The sequence below is a fragment of the Solanum stenotomum genome, chromosome 12, assembly GCF_019186545.1.
Source record: "Solanum stenotomum isolate F172 chromosome 12, ASM1918654v1, whole genome shotgun sequence".
In the NCBI taxonomy this organism is placed as follows: domain Eukaryota; kingdom Viridiplantae; phylum Streptophyta; class Magnoliopsida; order Solanales; family Solanaceae; genus Solanum; species Solanum stenotomum.
In genome coordinates, this window is record NC_064293.1 from 30605404 (window position 1) to 30627435 (window position 22032).

At 32.2% G+C, this 22032-nt stretch overlaps 2 protein-coding genes across 2 annotated transcripts; both read left to right on the forward strand.

Moving 5' to 3' along the window:
* The first annotated feature begins 5252 nt into the window (after positions 1 to 5252).
* LOC125847943 (30S ribosomal protein S21, chloroplastic) lies at positions 5253 to 8481 on the forward strand. Its single transcript, XM_049527705.1, has 2 exons — positions 5253 to 5771; positions 8172 to 8481. The coding sequence occupies exons 1-2, from the start codon at positions 5326 to 5328 to the stop codon at positions 8281 to 8283; spliced, it is 558 nt and encodes a 185-aa protein (XP_049383662.1). The 5' UTR covers positions 5253 to 5325; the 3' UTR covers positions 8284 to 8481.
* A 9219-nt stretch (positions 8482 to 17700) lies between these two features.
* LOC125846653 (chloride channel protein CLC-b) lies at positions 17701 to 21934 on the forward strand. The gene is made up of 6 exons (XM_049526213.1): positions 17701 to 18100; positions 18211 to 18411; positions 18568 to 18745; positions 19491 to 20023; positions 20286 to 21435; positions 21623 to 21934. Exons 1-6 carry the CDS (start codon positions 17913 to 17915, stop codon positions 21725 to 21727), a joined length of 2355 nt encoding a protein of 784 aa, XP_049382170.1. The 5' UTR covers positions 17701 to 17912; the 3' UTR covers positions 21728 to 21934.
* The last annotated feature ends 98 nt before the right edge of the window (positions 21935 to 22032 follow it).

The following is a 22032-nucleotide window of genomic DNA, read 5'->3' on the forward strand; positions in this document are numbered from 1 at the left end:
AGCCCTCGTAAATTGATCAGGGATTAATTGAAATAACGCCGACGATCCTATTTCGAAGTCGCCATCATCTTCCTGGAGCTTCTCACCCCAACCAGCCAAGGAGGAAAAGAAATATGAGGATGAAACGGCAAATCTGTTGTTGCTTCCGTTATCAATGGAATTTTTTTGTCAGTGATCATTCTAAAAAAGACATTTTCTTTTATGTACTGAGATTGTGTTATTTAGTTACAATCAAATCTCTCCGTCGAAAATCCAATCTAAATGAAAAACTTCAAGTGAGAAAAAGAAGAAAAAAAAAACTTCAAGCTCTCCTTCAATTAACAGTAAAATAAAAGATTACTTATATAGTTAATAAAAAATATTGCAAAAGAAAGGTTTAATCTTATTTTTTTAGGTTTTCACGCTCTTCAAGTGAATGGTATACACTCTCTCTATAAAATATTGAAAAATGGTTCAATAATTTCACATTAATCTAGTTAAGGGATGTATTAGGATCCCACAAAGTTTGATTGTCTTTTTCAAAAATAGGTCTTACTTTAATGGGGTAATTATGTATTTTTTCTCATTAGAATCATGACAATTTGATAAGCTTTGTGAATTATCCATCTAAACAATTAGATTGAATATAGCATGAGCGCATATTAAATTGTTATGAAATGTATTTTGTTTACTTTGTTACTTCGAAATCGTAAAAGATAGGTACCCTAAATGAAATGGAATAACTAAAAGGAGATATATCAAGAATTAAGAGCTTTCATATATATATGACATACATGCATCATACATGTGATATACAAATTATATACACGTGATACACAATACAATAATGATGTTTGCCAGTTTTGAATTTTGACTCTAATCTAATTTTAAATCACCCCAAATATTCTCAAATTTTGTATATGATCTCGTCAAGACATTTTAAAATAATAATAATTATACCAATTTAGAAAATTATTTAAAAATTCAGGCTTAATTTGAAACTTCGAATAAGTATTAAATGGTGATGTTTTAAAATATAAATTTAATTATTCATGAAATCAGAGAAGAAATCATTGAAAGTTTGCTTGATATATTTGAGATGAAAGATAAAATGAGACATGTGGAGATCAATATAGCATGTAATTAATAACTTGAATCTCAACAAAAAATTTAATTTGTGGATCTTGTGGAGATTGTATACATTATGTGAAGATTTGGTATCTCTATATGGAAAGTAAAATAATAGTACAAATTATTCAAAAATAGGGAGTTTAATTCGTAATCTCTACTAAAATTCATTCAAAAAACTATCTGAATGTTAGCTAATATTTATCTTTTGTCTCCTTATCTATCTATATATAACAGGAGAGGTACAAAGTGTCACATGTTAGCACCACAAAACTTTAACATTTTTAAAATTCAAAAAATAATTTTAAATCTTTTAATTATCTATTTTAAATTAACCAAAAAGAAATAAAGGTTACTATTTTAAGGGTAGAAATGGATAAAATAAGGTGGATCGAGGAAATTAGCAATTAAGTAATAATAACTAACATAATTAAGTCATAATAACAACACTTTAAAATATTTATTTAAAATGACAGAATGACAATATTTTTATAAAATAATATGTATTCAGATTTTAGTAAATAAAATTAATTTTATTTAGGGAAAGAGTTCTTTATTGGACCAAATTGTATACCAATAACGGTTTAAAGAAAAAAAAATCAACTAATACACATTAACCCTTTTTCATCACCATTCACGTTTCTTCCCCACTATTCACATTTCTTTCCCACCTTTCATGTTTATCTTTTTTAAAGGTGCTAAATTGTTGTTCATCAAGAAATCTTCTTTTTTGTTAAATGAAATCTATTTAGTCAAGCAGATTTCTTGATTAGCAAGGTAATTTCCATTATCCATTTTGATTTATTCTGATTTGATGTTTAAATCACCGATTCTATATATTACGGATTTCCAATTGAATATTTTAATTTTTATGTGATTTTGTTTAGTTATTCATCAAATATTTGTGATTTTCTTTTAATTTTTCAGATTTTGTAGAATCTGAAAATTCATATGGAATTATGGCCAACAAAAGAATGATGCCGGAGCTATAAGTGACAATGAAGCACCTCCGCGATATAGCAGGATTAATGTAGCATTTGAGGATAATGATACAATTCAAATAGATTAGTCATTGTTATATTTTTGGTGTGTTTTCACTATTCTTAGTTAATATACATTAGTTTTTGTATTGCTATGAAACCCTTCTAAAGTTATCAAGTTTTGATTTTATTAATGTAAAAACTCTTTAACTTTTTTGAAAATTTTCCCTATATTTAAACCTTCTCAAATAGTCCAAGATTATTTTTGATCATTTTCGATATTTTTAATACTAGAATCGAATTTGATCTATAAATTTAACATTTAATTAATTAGCACAAATCAATTTACACAAGCCACATATGCTATTAATATTCATTATACTAAGAGAAATATATGTTGTTAGAATAATGGTTTGTGTCTTAAAGAACATATCCTTTCTCTCTCTTTCTCTTTTTTTTATATATATATATACTTTTGTTACTTAGTAATAATTCATATTATTTATTTTAAATTAAATATAATTAGAGATTAGTATATTTGTGCAACGCGCGGGTACGTATACTAGTAATATTTAATAGTAAGGTAAATTATCTCTTGATTTTCTAAATTGGACAAGTATTATTAGATAACTATTTTTAATATAATAAATAAAAATATAACTGTTGACCAAATAACTTGGTCAACAATTAATGAACATTTTTTTTTACTTTCTTTAACAGTACCCTCGTTCTATTTTAAAAATTCTAAATTCGCATTAAATTATTATACTTCTTGATTTAAGACTTTTTTGTTAGGATTAATATTATATTATTGTTTGTAGTACTCTTCAAAATTTTTTTTTTTTTTTCGTAAAAAAAAAGATCAATCTCCAAAGGTTAATTTTTTTGGTCTTTTTTGGACACAGTCTTTTTCTTTTACTATTCTTTTAGTAATGTCCAAAATTATATATTTTTTACAAAAACGACTTGGGTGGGCACTGGGCACCTTGATATTAAATTACCATTTTTTTTTATCGTTAACCTTATACATAATTGAATTAATATTTGCAATAAGGTGAAAAGAGCGAATCCTATGTTTCATTACTTATTCATGAGTCAGGACTATTTCTAATCTCAAATTAAAATCTTAATATTCACAATTTAAATAATAGTGAGACGAAATTATATGTTATAAAACATTTGATTCGAATAAAAAAAAAATGTATCACATCAATTAAGATAAAACCAATATCACTAACACTTTGATGCATTTGTATGTGTATATAGGATAATAAGCATTGCGTCAATCAAAATTTTAATTCAGAATCATCAATCTCACATTAAATAACAATATAAATTTCTCTCCAAAATGCTAAATAAAGAGACACGTTTGTGTAGCTTGAGTAGAAAAAAAAATGGGCCACAAGTATAACACAAATTAAGTAATATATTATATATTATATATTCGTAATGTTTACAACCAAGGATAGACAAATCTGAAGTCACTAGATGAACGATTCTGGTTTTTAGTATGAGCAAAATATATACCAGAATCTTTCATCAACCAAATATAATAAATATCTTGCTTAAAAAAATTAAATCTACAAGGACTCTTTGCATTTAAAAAAGTGTCAAAATTATTATTCTTCAAACCCCATGCAAAAGCGCAATGAAAATGAGTAGTGCCCCAAAAATTCTGATGAAACGAAAAATTAAATTTTTTATTATTTTAAGTGTGTGAACTCCAAAATCGTCATTCTGAGATTTACAATGAACTTGAAGTGGAGAAGTATTTTGAGGGAGATCACTGACAAAAATTTCAGTAACTCTTGCATGTAAAATAGAAGCATTTGTCATCATCATAAGATTGAAGATAAATGAAAAATGAACTTTGGTATAAGGGTAATAAGCCATTTCAAGAGTGAAAATGAAGTTGGTTTCTTCACTTTATAAAGATGATTTATATATAGAGAGAGATTTTACATTGAAGCATTAAGTTTAATTTGAATTGTTCCACTCACTAATGATTCTATTAATATGATGTTATTAGTGAAATGTCATATTTGACTAGTTAATTTCTAGATGATCACTGATTTTTTTATCGTATCAAAACTAAATTAATTTATGACAAAAATAATTACTCAATTTTGCATAAGAATCATAATAAGTCATGTTTATTAAATTAAATTATCCATCGAGATTCTTACTCCCAATTGTAGAGGAGAAAAAATACATGATTAAATAAACATATACTAGCTTATTATAAAAACAGACATGTTAATTTACGAGGAAGGAAAATAATGTCTTCCTGTGAAATAACAAGCAACACATTGAGAAGAAAAAAAATATTACAATACAATTATATCAAATTCATCACTACATAACGTATTGAGAAGGTGGGAGTATATTTTTAAGTATTTATATTTTATTTTATTTAAATAAAAAAGTAACATTTTTTTTTGACGAAATTCAAGCTTCTCACGCACTTAAAATGATTGCATCATACACAATGTGCCAACTCAGTGAAAAGTGTCAAACTGACATAATAGAACCTTACTATGAGTGTCTAAAATGAACAAAAACTGCTTTAAATGTCTAAGTGAAAATTGGTGCCAACTTCAAGAGGTTACCGATAGATTCAACCTAAAATTAAATGTTTAGTCATTGGATAATGATAATAACATATTACACAATGTATTTAAGGGGTCGTTTGGTAGTTGGCTAAAGTTATGCAACTATTAATAATATAGGAAATTAGTTATGGGTAAATCTATATACTATTTTTACAGAGATTAGTTATTTATATGTTAGCTATACATGTATTAGTTATTCCATCTTTGATTCTGCATAAAATAATATAAAGATTTCCTCTTAACTTATATATGTATTAGTTATGCAAAAGTCTAAATTTCAAATCGAACACTATATTAGTTTCATACATAAATTATTTACCTCATAATAAATTACCAAACATGATATTAACGCACACAAGATTTAATACATGTATAACTCAATTTCAAACCAGATACCAAACAACCCCTTAAACTAATGCTCGAGATAGATACTAGGAAAAATGAGTTGATATACTTCTCAATTTTACTATTTAAAGTTAATAGACCCTCGTTATAAAAGTGACTCATATATATCCTTGTTATAAAAAAGACTCATATCATCCAAACAAGCCTCTACTTCAACAAGAGTGTCATTTTATCCAAAAGGATACAGTTAGCTCTCTCCACAACCTCATTCCAATCCTCAAATGGCTGTCTCATCCATAGCCAATCTCTTCACCTTCTTCAACCCCTCCAAACCCCCAACACCCAAAGCTCCAACCCTTCAATTCTCTCCCTCCGCCGTTGATTCTCTCACTTCTTCAAGACCTAACAATGATTCTTCGTCAATGGTCGTTTCATCCAATGACAATCATAAATACCCAATATTACCAGTATCGTCTTCTGATTCCGATGTTATGGCTGTAACTTGTCCCTCACTTGCTTATGCGAACACCCTTTACTTCAGATCGGCTTATAATGTTCAGGTTATTGTGGGTGATAATGAACCGGAAGAAAAGCTTCTCGGCCGGTTTAGGAGGGAGGTCATGAGAGCTGGGGTTATCCAGGAATGCAAGCGTAGGAGATATTTTGAGAACTCGCAAGATGAGAAGAAGCGCAGGACACGTGATGCTGCTCGGCGCAATCGCAGAAGGTGGTTCTCTTAACACCCTCATACCCATTTTGGGGTTTACTCTGTGTTTGGTCCCTTTGTGCTTGTGTTTTTTTATGTCTATGTTGGGTATTTGCTAGAATTGTAAGTTATTTGAAGTAGGATTAGTCCTTTTGGCTATTAGCATACCAAGTTGGTACGAATTCAAATCAATCAAACAATAACAACAACATACCCATAGTTATCCCATAAGATGGGTCTTGCGAGGGTAGTATGTATGCAGCCTTACCCCTAGTTTGTAAGGGTAGAGAGGCTGTATGCAAAGTAAGATAAAGGGTGAAGGTGAAGTGTAGTACTAGTTATGCTGAGCCATAATGGAGAAGAAAACAGTATCAACAACACAATGCGATAATTGAAGCATAGGAAACAACAAGTAATAATAAAATTATAGGATAAGATAATATGAGTAATAATAACAAAACTCATAAGAGAAACTAGATAACGCTCGACGACCTATTAATCTTTCTCTAATCCTCGACCTCCATATCCTTCAATCTAAGATCAGGTCCTCGATAAGTTGTAGGTGTGCCATGTCTTTCTAATCACCCCTTCTCAATGTTTCTTGGGCCTACCTCTACCTCTCTCATACCTTTCGTAGCCAACCTCTCGCACCTCCTCACCGGACATATGTGCATCTCCTCTTGACATGTTTGAACCATCTCAACTTGTCTAGAATATCTTCATTCTCAATCTTATCACTACTAATATGTACACACATCTATCTCAGCATCCTCATTTTTGCTACTTTTTTTTTTCCTGAACGTGCAAGTTCTTGACCGACCAAGACTCCGCTCCATACAACATAGTTGGTTTGACAACCATTTTCTAAAAACTTACCTCCAAGTCTTGGTGGCATACTCTTATCACCCAAGACACCGGATGCGAGCCTCCAATCCAGCCCGCTCCAATACGGTGTGTAACATTGTTGTCGATCTACCCATTTTTTTTTGGATTATAGAAGCTAAGATACTGGAAACTGTCTCTCTTGGAGATGACTTGTACATCAATGATCAATCCTCACTTCCACATCTGCCTCATGAGTTACGTCACTGAATTTGCATTCCAAGTACCCTGTCCTGGTCTTGCTCATCTTGAACCCTTTAGGTCCCAAGGTTTGCCTCCAAATCATCAGCCTATCGTTAACTCCGTCGCTACTGGTTCTCTTGTCTTGCTGCTGTGTGGCTGCATGAATACGTACAGTAGCGAGGCAGCTGCGTTTTGGCAAATAATAATATTGGTTGCATTGAGGCAGCTGCGTTTTGGCAAATAATAATATTGGTTGCATTGAGGCAGCTGCATTTGTAACTTTGTGGCCCAATTCTTAAAGAAAACATAAAATAGGCCATTTTAAATTTAAAAATAGCCAACTTACAAGCAGAGAAACAGTCTGGCCCATACCGAAGAATCGAAATAGAAAAACTGAACTTGAGAAAACCCAACTATACCGATTGATTCGATTTGGTATTCGGTACACACTAACGAAGAACTGAACCGAAATTTGAAAGAAATGAGCCGAGCACCCATCCCCAATACTCATTCCCTCTATTTGAGCCTCAATTCTGATCATTAAGTTTTCCTGTGGTCAGTCAAAGACTCAAAGTGTCACAACTTAAACCCGTTGACACGCATTGTCTGCTTTGGTCCCCCAAATCTCACGAATTTGTATCGTGGGGTATGCCATCATTGAGCCCATTTGTGTGCATACCATGTGCTCTGTCTTATATAAGTATCACTTTTCTATGGATTTGGTTTAGGTGTCGTACTCACCCATTATTCAGAAACTTGCAAGCCTATAAACCTGCCAGCTACTCTTTGATCTACCCTCATAAGCTCACACTTCGTCATTGGGCTTCACACAAAGTCTATTATGTCATAACGATAAAGGGAACCTAAAAGTCTCTGCAGTTATAAAGCTTCACTTTGGTACCGCCAGTCAAATTAGAAAACCGTAATATCATGTTTGTGGCAGTAGAAGTGAATTCTACTAAGCTCTAGTTATACCTAAATTGCGATAGCATGTGTTAGCGTCAAAGGCCTGGTTCTTGACAATAACTTTCAAGCTTCAAAGAGAGAAGATGTACAAACTATGCATCCTTTATGCATTGGCTTTTGCATTCTTGGGTGTTAATTTTGTCATCCACAAAATGTCGAATTGGTGAGCTTTGTTAAGCTAGTGATTTAAAATGAGACTCTGATCTATCAACCCTTCATATTAACCATTTTTGGTTTTATGGTTTAGAAGATGTTTATAAATTGTGATCATGATTCAACTAATATATATATTTTTTGATAAATAACTTACCTGCGTAATAGATATCATCCAGTTTGAATTGCTGATTTATATATTTTTCCATCATTCTTATGGCCCTTCTATTGGAACAGACGTGGCCCACCAAGAAATTTCTCAGATGATAAGCAAGAGACAACTAAGAGCAAGAGGGATGACGATGGGGAAGATAACTGGGAACTCCCTGATGGAGGTGTTGCCTTTTGATTTTATTGTAGTTTCTTTTTCGGTTTTTTGGTCCATCTGTAGAAAGTGGTTTATTTCCCACTTCGGAGAGAATTCTATTCATGTAATTTCCTTTGGGAATCATTTTCACTGATTTTACCAACTGCATTTACCTGATACCTTGTACTATATCTATGTACTCGTAAAAAATGTAGTAATTGTTAAGCCTGTTTCATAGTACGAGCTTCTTTACTGTTGCATATGTCTGATCTATCAAAACTATTAGTTAACTCCTAGTTGATAGGAGAGAACACAAACTAGTTAGAGTATTACATTGCCAATCAACAAAGTTGGCAATATTTATTGTGTTATTAGCAGTCTCTAGTCTGGACAGAGTGAGAAGATGAATCTGCAGAATCTTTCTAAGATGGAGAAATTATTTTTATTTCATCCTCTGACAATATTGATTTGGATAACATAAGGATCTTGCCCACATGGAGTTGTATTTTTCCGGGCACATTTCAGTGGTGAAGTTTGGGTTCCAACAGGGCTGTCTCTATCTTTTTCTGGTAATGGAAAATTCCGACCAGTATAGAAGTATGATTTGATCCCTGAATAAGTTATCTATAACAAGAAGAACCTGGCACCAGGTTACATAAGAGAGCAACAAAAGGGAAATTCATGAGGCGAGAAGATCCAGATTCCTGACTATTGTGGTGTTTTAACAACGGATGAACAATCATGAACTTGATGAGCTTGAAAGGTATGGCTACTCTCTTGTTTCCTGCTGAGCCGTCTTCCCAATGCATTACTCAATTGGTTTTATGAACATGTTTCTGTGCCCTTTCTGTAGCACAAGCAAATGATCATACTGATACGTACAAAATGGAATGTTGAAACTAAGAATTTGAGAGAAGATGCTTGTTTCATGTCGTTGTTCAACATGGTTTAACTGGGTTGGTGCTCTAAATAATATAATGGATACACTTGGAGCTAGTGATGCTCCTCATAAGCCCGAGCTATTTTGCGACGGGTAGCTCAAGAAGCTATTAAGGCTTTTATCATTTACAACCCAAATTGACTCATTTACACCTTTGAATTCTGCTCCATAAGTACCAAACCTCAAAGAAATCTTATGGTAGCACAAACTCTTCTAACTTATATTGTAATTTTCTGTTTGGGCTACTCGATTAGCATTACTTGCTCTCCTGCAATATACCTGGAACTAGTTTCAACTTAATTGAGCTTTGTCATTTATAGTGTTGCACTGATTTTCTTTTCTTTGGTCCTCCTTTGTACAGGAAGAACATGATTTGCTAACTCTGGGACCACTGGAGCTCGTGTAAATTTCGTCAATATCTCAAAATCCGGTATCTTTTCAAAGGTAAGTTTGCACAATACATAATATTTATCAGCAACTTGTTCCGAAAAGTTAAATCTGAGCCCTTATGTTTGTGGCTATGTGAGAGTTTTCAAACTGTTTACATTGATAATTTGGAAGTTTTTAAAGCTGCTCCTGTCTTTTTTTTGGCTAAGCAGAGTGAGTTCTCATTCATGTTCCTTTAAGATCATCTTGTTCTTGTACACTGCAGAATCTATGTGTGAATGAGCATATTGTCCTGTGGGAGAGTTGTTAAAAGAAGGTACTTATGCTCTACTAGCTGATATAGCCAATAAGCCAAAAAGGGCTACATGTTAAAGGCTAAATGCCAAAAGGGATAGGCGTGGGAATTTGCACAACAAACTAATAAAGTAAATGGCCAAACGGCCATTTGGGTGAGCCATCAACGGAATTTCTTTGTCGCTGGGAGTCCCACGCTTTGTCCTTTTTGGTCAATCCAGAGATTGGTTGTCCCTTTTTGGCATTTTAGCTTCAAAATGTGGCCCTTTTGGCTCTGAACTCCAAGACGTGCCTATGTGTAATATATTCTCCTATATTTGAAAGACATTAGAAAACCAATAAAAGGATTATCACATTGTGTCTTAGCACTCTCATTCATGAACCTTTAGGATTTGAACTTGTCACCTAAAGCAATCTCTGTACAACCTTCGACACTACATTAAAAAGTGTCCATGTGTTAAAAGGAGGATTCACCAATTTATCTTTTGTTCAGTATAATTAACTATATGGTGAAAAGTTCATATATAGGACTTATCTTTGAGCTATTATATATGAATTATGAACTATTTACAACAACATACCAAGTGTAGTCCCACTAGGTGTGACATGGAAAGGGGAGAGTAGAGTGTACACAAATTTTACCCCTACCTCGTGAAAGTTACTATTGTTTCCAAAAAACCCTCAACTCAAGTAACTCACAAGTCATAACAAAAGCATTACGTAACAAATAATAACGAAATCATTACATAACATTTTAGAAAAAGGAATAGTAACAGCATCAACGTAATACGAATATCAAACTGATTCTATATATGCTTTCATAGTCTAAAAACTAGAAAGTGCTAATAGTAGGGGCCATTCTTGTACAAGCTCGTACAAACATGAGTTGTCTAGTTAGGGAGTGTAGAAGAACTATATCCAAATAATATGAGGCCAGTTGAATATGATGTGACTGACCTACACAACGTGATTTTCCTGTTAATATGGACTTTTGGGGTCCAGAAAAATTAGTAGGCCACTCAAATAAATCTAAAAAATCAATCAATTTTTCTTTTGGGTCCACACCTAATTTCTTCTAATACTTATCACTTTATGTGTGGTAGTTCCAACTTCCAAGTCAATACCATAATGAATTCGGGTGGTTTTATTATATAATACTCACTCAGTCCACTTTTAATTGTCATGATTTCTTTTTTTAGAGTTAAATTATAAGAATTTTGATTAACATTTTACGATATGTTTTTTTATCATATTGATATGCAAAAAATTGCAATTTATAGTACTTTTCGTATAGTTTTTGAATATTTAATTTTTTGTTTAATCAAATTAATATAATCTAATTTAACTTTGAAAATCACTCAAATTGACTTTCGAAAAACGTTACATGACAATTAAAAGTGGACGGAATGAGTATTATTAGTTATAACAAAGGGATACAAAAATAAAAAATAAAAAAATATCATGTTCAATCACGTTGTCGATTTTTTTAAAATATTGAAGGAATAGATTTAACTGTTTTGAAAAGAGAAGATTGGATCATTTTATTATTTTTTTTAAAAAATAATTATAAATACCCAAATATGGGTTTGAACAATTAAAAAAATGAGAAAGAGATAAATGAGGTGTTGTCATGCTTGGCGTGTGATCGCATTGCATTTAATCTGTTATGTTCACATTTCTGACAAGGATTGGGGTGTAGCACCTCTGTATGAAATAATGTCTTGGGTAAAAGAAATAGCGTTCGATATTTATATCAAACTAATTAATACTATATGATATGGATAATATATATCCAGAGAAAAAGCAAATATATACTCTCTCTCCATTCACAATAGATAAAATGGTAATTATTCTTAATTATTATACGTCACTTTACTCAATGATTCAAAAATACGTAATACTTCTCTTAATTTTTAAAATTGAATATCTATTTTTAATATACTACTAGTAAATTAAGTAAAATTAGATGGAAGGAGTAGTTTGGTTGTATATATTCATGATAGGGTAGTATTGCTCTTTTGTCTCTTGTTTTTTTGGTTTGCGGGTGAGTACATTATAAGGTTCTAGAGACTACTTATCTTTCAGTTAGTCCTCTCATTTTAACTGCCGCTTTAACTTTAAAAATAAAATAACTCTTCAAAATTAAAGTTGATAATTATTTCTAATTATTATAACCTTAACCTTAAAAGGAAATAGTTTTTTTTTTTTTTAAATACTACTCAATTCTAAAAAAACATTAACGTGGGTTGTGCTAGTAAAGACACGTACAAGAACAACTAGACGTGTTTCTTTGTGTTAATTATATTCATTTGGGGGCGTCTAGAAACTTAGGTTAGTCGAATATATAAATCAAAAAATCAATCAAGTTTTTGTTCAAACCTATTTTCTTAAACTATATAATTATGTGTGGTGATTCAAATCAAAGTCAACCCCACAAGATCTTCCACAATCACGTTGGCTATTTAATTATCAAAAGGATTGTATTAAATTGTTTTTTAAAAGAGAATAAGATAGAGATCTATTTTTTTTCAAAGAAGCAATTATTGGTTTGAACACAAATTAATTAATTAAGAAATAAGAAGCAAGATAAATGAGTTGTCTAAATTAAATGAGGGTATTCAAATTCTTGGCGTGTTTCATCAAGTTATTAGATATCATCTATCGTATCTTTAGTTATTTGCTCTCAAAAGCGTCTTAAATTAATAATAGCGAAATCAAAAGTTTCATCATTAAAAATATTTATGAATATTTAAGAATTTAATATATATATACTCACCATATAACTATGCATCAAGCCATTGGGTGGGGGTGGGGGGGGGGGGGGGAACTTTGATTAATTACTAATGACATTATGTCGCAGGCTAAGAGAGTTCCTTAGCAATTAAAAAACACCATTATTATTTGGATAGACATAATCTTTTCTTAGAATTTGGATAGACATCTTTTATTTATATTATACTATATATAAATAAATAATATAATAAACAAATATATCCTCTCCAATTCTTGTGGCATTAAACTGAGATTGTAACACTTGGATAACATCTAATTGTTTTCTCTTTTCTAACAAACAACCAACAAAAATAAAATAAATATTATTTATATGTGGTAGTCAATAAAACTTTATAAATATAGCATTTATTGGAGACAATAATTATGGAAACCGACATATTATCGATCTCCAAACAATACATTAAATACGATCTTTAGTGATTATTAATTAATGATAATGATTTAGTTATCGTAATATATATTTTTAATAATAATTAACATTAATATCATTAAATTTAATAATAATTAACTAATACTAATAAAAAATTATACTTACTATCAATCTGAATGCTTATTATTATCGTTAAAAACTATTTTTATTATCGTGAAATCTTAGTCAAAAGGAAAATAAATCAATTCAATAGTTGGCGACTCGAGATTGTTCAATTTCCCCTCTATTATTGCAAGTCACAGTGGGGCCCATTCTCTTTCTGTCTAGGCCCGCCGCGTGGCGGGGTGGGGTTGGGAGGGGGGGGGGGNGGGGTGGGGTTGGGGGGGGGGGGGGGTGGCGTCTTGGCCTAGCTAATGCTTGGACATTTTGGATTGACATATTTTTGTTTTCATCTACAAGTAATTTTTTTCATTATTTTTAAAAAGATCATAAATGATTCAATATTTAAGATTTATAATTTTAATAATAATTTTAAGTTAATATATAATAATAATTAAGTTGAATAACCCAGCAAGATAAGATTAATGTACGAAATAAGTAAGATAAAGTTATTTTATTCGATTCCATATTATATTTTTTTGGTACTGATTAAGACATACTCCTAAAAGATGATGGAGTATAGGAAATGAAACTTAAATACAATGAGAAATTATTCGAATTTATATTAAGTGAATTATTACACTGTTTTTTTTTTTTATATATAATTTAAAATAATTAAAGATCAAAGAATTTTTAATTTACATTATTGAATATTTCTTCTTAAGAAATGTGTTATATATACAACAAAAATTTACTTAATACTCAGACTAGAGAGAGTCCCAATTAATATTTCCTTATAACTTATGAATTTAAACTTTTAAATCCTTATAATTTATGAATGATATTTTAAAATCTTTATTTGATTACTAATACCCAAATTAATTTAGAAGTGACTACTTAAATGATAAGGATTAAAAAAAGGTATTCTTCTTGATTTGTTATAATGTGGACGAATAAAAGATAATTCTACATTTAGAAAAGACATGACAAGACTAATTCCTAATAAGGTACTATCACTTTTTAGGTGGACATTTATATACTAATTTTATTATATTTATTTTTTGGAACATTTAACCGACCAAATAGGGGGGAAAAAGAAAAGAAAAAAGACATATCCAGCTGGACAAATTATGAGAAAAAAAAGGGCCTTTGTTTGAGACGGTCACTTCCCGTGCAGTCTCATCCGATAAACCTATCTGGCAAACGTCGAGTCTCTACATGCATTCCGTGACCTTGTGATACTTTTTTCTTTTTCGATTTCGTGTCTGATATTTATTTTGAAATTTGATTAATTTAAAATTATATTGGAAAAAATTATTCTAGTTGGGAGGTAAAACTTTTGTTAGCAATCATGATTTCATATTCAAAGATTATACTTGAAATGTTTGATTAAAAATGAAGAAATATTTATCATTACCACAACAATCTTTAATGATATGAAGCTTAAACTTGAGATGTCTGATTAAAAATAGAGAAATATTTGACAATATGATATAATTGTCACTCCCACCATAATCTTTAATGGTATCGTGATGTTATTTGATGTTGATGCTGCTTTAATTAAATCTTTAAATGATTGTTTATGATAAATTTATTACGAAAATCATTTATATTAATCATATCAATTATTTAATTATATATTTTCTTTATTTCTTCTCAAAATGGATAAAGACCATTGAGAGAATTCAAAAAAATTCATAGATCATTTTTTTGAGTTTTTACTTAGTTTTCTGTATTTATACTAGAGCTTGATTTAATTCGAATCCATATTGAAAATTTCACATTACGAGTTAAAAGACTTCTAAACAAATACTACTCCATATCTAGTAGGAATTGATAGTAGGTAATTTTTACTTTTTTTAAAAAAAATAAAATATAAAAAATTCTTAAGATGACATTTGCGTCGGATGAAAGTTATTTTTGCTACAATGACATATATAATGATCGAAAAGAGTTAAAGATAAGGAGATTAAAATAATGTATTCAGCAATAGTATAGATTTATTTTATTTTTGTATTGTACATATATTATGGATTAGATATAGCCAAAATTTATCCACTTGGATGAATAACAAAATTAAATAGGAAGATGTTTCTCGAACTCCAATCATTTGTTCAATTGAATCACAATTTACACTACATGTTCTTCCATACTATGACAGTATCCAATACCAAATTGTCTTTTTTCCTCTCTTTTGTTTTTTTTTTTTACAATTTGGTGCGAGAATATTCCAGTTGAGCTTCGAATAAATGACTTATTGGTTATCTGAAAGGCCATTTTTTGTTTGTACAAAAAATATAAAATATGACTCCTCAGTTATTTAAAAGGTCATATTTAGTATCCATCGTTGGATTGGATGAATCTTGTATTACGTAAATAATATGAAATGTGCCTATATATATAAGAGAAGGACCCCATATGATGCATTTCTGTCAAATTTGGCAGCTTAAGGTCCAGGCCACATGGCTGAACACAATTCAGCCACTTCTTTTTTATGATTATTTATTTTATTACTCATGTAGGTGCAGTTGAGAGTTGTCAAAAGGTCCTAAATTCTCACTTATTTATTTGGTTAATCATTAAGCAGTACAACAAAAGAGATTTTATTACTGCTACAATTATGGCATGAATTAATATTGCTTTACATAATGGTAGTAGTAAATTTCAATATATAGAAAATAGTTACCACTGACCGACAAAAAGTGTGTGGCGAAGTAATAAGTATTTTTTTTATTCTTAATAAAAAATCTTGAATTTGAATCTCTCGAGTACGGAATTGTCTTTGTTGGAAAGTGTTTTATCCAAGTATGAGATTTTCTAATACTCTCTCTGTCCAACAATAGTCGTCCATTATTGAATTGATACACTCCTTAAGAAACAATAAATAATAGCTGTATATTACTTTATTATCCTTTGACTTTATTAAATTTAATGTTTTGAGAAATGTGTTAGATGATAAACTATTTAATAGCAAGGATAAAATAGACACAAAAGATAAATTATATCTTGATTTTCTAAATTGAACAACTACTTTTAATATAATCGACAACTATTATTAAACGAAGAGAGTATAAATTCAAACTTATTCGCGCTCCAATATTGATACAGTTCAGATCCAATTACTACTGTACCTACCAAGTCTTTTATATATTGGGAGTTGAGATACAAACTTGACATGCCACCACTGTTCACGTAAGCATGCAGATCAGATCCAGATTTACAACTTTCTTGCACTACCAAACACGAAATAAACTTTCGATAACATCAAAATCAAAAAACTTTTTTCGAATAAGTCAATATATTTAGAATTTGGATCTATGTTAATTTATGTGATTATTTTTTGCTTTTTTGAAACTTAAACTATGTGACTAATATTATAAAATATATTTTTCATTGTATTAACACAAGAATAATTGCAATTTAAATTTCTTATTGTGTAATTTTAAAATATTGAGATACGTGGAAAAAAGATGATTTCGTCACCAAGCTAGACAAATTGCAACCCCAAAGCAATTGGGGGATTCTCACTCATCTCTGGGTGGAGGTCATGTCATCCATAACTTGTTATTCTAGTACAATTTAACTTTTTAATTAAATTAATTTTCGAGAAGTGAAAGTACTACATGAATTGAGACGAACAAAGTAAAGCATATTAAGAGAATTGCTCGAGTTCAAAGCACATATCTAGCCTTCAAATCATGTATTTATATTAAGAAATTCATTAACTATTAAATTGTAAAATTACTTTTATTATATATTAACTTGAAGTCGATTATGATCTGCTTCTGCCCGACAACCTGATATTGATAACCTTTCAAGCAAAGATGACAAATCAAAACATATAATAATCAATATATTATTAAAGATCTTTCACCCAATATTACTATAATGACAACTAACTGTAATACGTACTCCATCATTCACATAAAATAATTTTACTTTCTTATAGATGATGATAACTCAAAGTGTAAAAAATAGTAGATCGTTTTCAATGTGATGGAATATTTTTAGAACAGACATCATTACATTACCTAACTCCAGTTCAGGGCCCCATGAAGGATGTTTGTAATCAAGGATTAGCAATATTCCACGTCTCCTTTTTTGATCCCATAGATCATGTACAGTAATTAAAAAAAAGGTTCCCTCTTTACACTTTTCACCCACAATTATTTCTTCCTAAAAATTAAATAATGAGAGCAGTATTATTAGTTTTATCTCTGAACTATTGACAATTTTAATAAAAACATTTTTTTAATTTGATTAACTAAACTTAAATACATTCCTGATCTTGCAACATGAGTGAACTATACCTCTAAATTCTTGCCAAGTTTAGAGGTGTTTACAACACTTTTCTTGCTTTTTATTAAGAGTCTCATGCTTCTACAAGAGTTAGAAACCACTCGCAGATCAGGAGTGTATCTAAGTTTAGTTAGTCAAGCATAAGGATATTTATACGTCTGTTAATAGTTCAGCGATGAAACTAATAATTTGCGTAAAATTCACGGATATTTTCAATACTTCATAATACTACCAATATACCTAGCATGTTCCAAGTGGAATAACCATTATCTGATATTTTAAAAACACCCAAGTTGCGCCTATAATATATCAACTCATGTTCAATATTCCTTCAAGAAGAAGACAAACTTACATGTGAAAACAACCAATATGATTCCTGCTCTTCCCTGCCTTTGAATCCCCAAAAGACAGGATAAAACAACTTGGTATCTTCTTCTTCTGAACCAACCAGTGGAGCTCTAGGTTGTTTTTTGCAATTTATTATCTATTATGGAGGAGCAAAGATTAGTAGAAGAAGCAACAACAAATGACATCAATGGACAACTCAATGAAGAAGAAAGAGATCCAGAGAGCAATTCAATGCGACAGCCTCTCCTCAAGAGAAACAGGACACTGTCATCCAGTCCATTTGCATTGGTTGGAGCTAAGGTCTCACATATCGAAAGTTTAGACTATGAGTAAGAACAATTAATAATCTAATCTTATAGATCAATAATAGATTTTCTTGAATTATGCATTACCTGGGCCAACATGAATTGGATATCCTAATTGAGTGTGTCTGTTTTAGGATCAACGAGAATGATCTCTTCAAGCATGATTGGAGAAGGAGATCCAGAGTTCAAGTATTACAGTATGTCTTCTTGAAATGGTCACTGGCATTTTTGGTCGGGCTTCTTACAGGAGTTACAGCAACACTTATCAATCTTGCAATTGAAAATATTGCTGGCTACAAACTTCGTGCTGTAGTGGACTATATAGATAACAGAAGGTTAGTGATGTTTTCCCTGTGATTCGGGAAGTGTTCTAATGCTTCAATTCTATTCCACTAGCTAGTGACTGGTGACAAGATCAAAGATCACTCAATTGAATTGAATACAGTTATTAGTTAATTCATAATTGAGATTGTAACAAATAATGGTTACAGGTACCTTATGGGATTTGCATATTTTGCGGGTGCTAATTTTGTGCTCACTCTGATAGCCGCCCTTCTCTGCGTGTGCTTCGCGCCTACTGCTGCAGGGCCTGGAATTCCTGAAATCAAAGCCTATCTCAACGGGGTAGATACTCCCAACATGTTTGGAGCAACCACACTTTTTGTCAAGGTGCGTCACACACCCAATTTTATCACTGCTGGCAATTCAAGCTGTGAGCGTCTTTTCGGAAACAGCCTCTCTACCTTCTAAGGTAGGGGTAAAGTCTGTGTACACACTGTATGATGTTGTTGGCAATTCAGGTTGCAGACAAATTATCAGGCCATCAACATACTATTGAGATCCTACTGAACTAGATGTATAAATATAAAGAATAAGAGCAAATAACATCTTTTTATTTAGCCGACTTATTTATGGAACTCAATCTTACTTGGAAAGCTTGATCTCTATCTTTAATTGATCAGATAGGATCAATTAAAATAAAAAGGAAATTCTAGAATCGAATGCACTCATCCAACAAGGAACATCCATCAGGGTATCTAATCTACTTCCAAACTTCCAGTAGTTCAATCCTTTACTAGTGTCACTGTCTTGTTTCTCATGTGGCATTAAAATACAAGAGCTTCCATGAGACTCAAGTTTATATGTCTCAATTGAATTTGCTATTTGTTGAGTAACACAAATGTTCCCTATCAAGAAAATGAATGGAACTGAGAAAATTACATATACTTAAAAGCAAATATGTAGGGACATCACAAATCTCCATACTAAAAGATTCTAAATTTTGAGAGATCTGACATGTTTTCTTTCCCTTTGATTGATTTGTAAAAGCGTTCATTAAAAGTCAATTATGCTACTTACCAATTTCTTGTTTAATTTTATTTATCTAAGCAATCTTTAATCTCTTGGCTCACAGATCATTGGAAGCATAGCAGCAGTTTCTGCAAGCTTAGACCTTGGAAAAGAAGGGCCATTGGTTCACATTGGAGCTTGCTTTGCTTCCTTACTAGGTCAAGGTGGTCCAGATAATTACCGACTCAAATGGCGTTGGCTCCGTTACTTCAACAATGATCGGGACAGGCGAGATCTCATCACGTCTGGGTCATCATCAGGTGTGTGTGCTGCTTTCCGTTCTCCAGTAGGTGGTGTCCTATTTGCTTTAGAGGAAGTGGCAACATGGTGGAGAAGTGCACTTCTCTGGAGAACTTTCTTCAGCACAGCAGTTGTGGTGGTGATACTGAGGGCCTTCATAGAATACTGCAAATCTGGCAACTGTGGACTTTTTGGAAGAGGAGGGCTTATCATGTTTGATGTGAGTGGTGTCAGTGTTACGTACCATCCTGTGGACATCATCCCTATTGCACTGATTGGAATCATAGGTGGACTTTTGGGTAGCCTTTACAATCATGTCCTCCACAAAGTTCTCAGACTCTATAATCTCATCAATGAGTAAGCATCAACTCTTCCACATTCCAACTAGATCATCAAACATTCACTCAGTTATCTGGATTTAAAAGGCAATGCTTATCCACAAAAAATGAACTTACTAAGACTAGAATCATCTTGACACTTTGATCCATCTGCCCCTGCATCTTTTTAAGTTTGAATTATATTCAAACATGGTCTTCTTATCACATTTAATTGCCAAAAAAAAGAACTCTATAGATGAAAATTCCAGACTTTCAAACATTGATCTTTTTATATCTTGCAGGAAGGGAAAACTACATAAGCTTCTTCTCGCTCTGAGCGTCTCCCTTTTCACCTCCATTGGCATGTATGGACTTCCTTTTTTGGCCAAATGCAAGCCTTGTGATCCATCGATTCAAGGGTCCTGTCCTGGCACTGGAGGGACAGGAAACTTCAAGCAATTCAACTGTCCAAACGGCTATTACAATGATCTCGCTACTCTTCTGCTTACAACCAATGATGATGCAGTACGAAATATTTTTTCCATAAACACTCCCGGTGAATTCCAAGTTTCATCTCTTATTATCTACTTTGTACTGTATTGCATCTTGGGACTCATCACTTTTGGGATTGCTGTGCCATCTGGTCTCTTCCTTCCAATCATCCTCATGGGTTCAGCTTATGGTCGCTTGCTTGCCATTGCCATGGGATCGTATACAAAAATTGATCCAGGGTTGTATGCCGTTCTAGGAGCAGCTTCCCTTATGGCTGGTTCAATGAGAATGACTGTTTCTCTTTGCGTCATATTTCTTGAGCTAACAAACAATCTTCTCCTTCTGCCAATAACAATGCTTGTTCTTCTTATTTCCAAGAGTGTAGGAGACTGCTTCAATCTAAGTATTTATGAAATAATATTGGAGCTGAAAGGTCTACCTTTCCTGGATGCCAACCCTGAGCCATGGATGAGAAATATCACTGTTGGTGAACTTGCTGATGTAAAGCCACCAGTAGTTACACTTCGTGGAATTGAGAAGGTGGGACGTATCGTGGAGGTCCTGAAGAACACCACACATAATGGATTCCCTGTAGTAGATGAAGGTGTGGTACCACCAGTGGGGCTGCCAATTGGGGCAACTGAATTGCACGGTATTGTCCTAAGAACTCACCTACTTCTGGTTCTCAAGAAAAAGTTGTTCCTTCATGAAAGACGGAGGACAGAGGAGTGGGAAGTGAGAGAGAAATTCTCCTGGATTGATCTAGCTGAGAGGTGGGGTAAGATTGAAGATGTGGCAGTTACAAAGAGTGAAATGGAGATGTATGTTGACTTGCATCCCTTGACCAACACAACCCCCTATACTGTGGTAGAAAGCATGTCAGTGGCGAAGGCAATGGTGCTTTTCAGGCAAGTGGGGCTCCGCCACATGCTCATTGTACCCAAATATCAAGCAGCAGGGGTGAGCTTATAAGCAAATTTCAGTTATTAATCTTAAGCAATATCTCCCTCCTATCATAGTCTAATGATACACAGAAAAAGTCATATTGTAGCATCAGAGCTTGTTAAGGAAGAGTCTAGGTGGAAGTGTTATTTTACAATAGAAGTGATAAAAGCATTACTAACATCATACCATGCTCCTTTTTCAGGTATCTCCAGTGGTGGGAATCTTAACCAGGCAAGACTTGAGAGCTCACAACATTTTGAGTGTCTTCCCTCATCTGGTGAAGTCAAAAAGTGGCAAAAAGCACTGAATCTCTCCAGAGAAAACAGATACCAGTCAATTTCTGTGAAATATTCTTTTCCAGATTCCTTTGATCTATCCTTCTCTATTTTTCTTTCACTTTTAGCAGTTTCCATTCTTTCACATAATTTATAGGAAGAGACACCTGAAGAGAGTGAGAGCACTATTATTATGAATTATTTGACACACATAAGAAATCATTTATATATACATCATTTTGGTACAAATTCAGAGAAACATAGTTCACATAAAGCGACCACAATTACGCAAGAATGATAATGATGTGATATAATCTTGTGTCATTGATGAAAACTT

Excerpts from the sequence above, each read along its gene's own strand:
- LOC125847943 (XM_049527705.1), top strand. The coding sequence starts at position 5,326 with ATGGCTGTCTCATCCATAGCCAATCTCTTCACCTTCTTCAACCCCTCC. Across the intron at positions 5,772-8,171 it reads GCTCGGCGCAATCGCAGAAG|ACGTGGCCCACCAAGAAATT; the intron begins GTGGTTCTCTTA and ends CTATTGGAACAG.
- LOC125846653 (XM_049526213.1), top strand. The coding sequence starts at position 17,913 with ATGGAGGAGCAAAGATTAGTAGAAGAAGCAACAACAAATGACATCAAT. Across the intron at positions 18,412-18,567 it reads GACTATATAGATAACAGAAG|GTACCTTATGGGATTTGCAT; the intron begins GTTAGTGATGTT and ends TAATGGTTACAG. Across the intron at positions 18,746-19,490 it reads CAACCACACTTTTTGTCAAG|ATCATTGGAAGCATAGCAGC; the intron begins GTGCGTCACACA and ends CTTGGCTCACAG.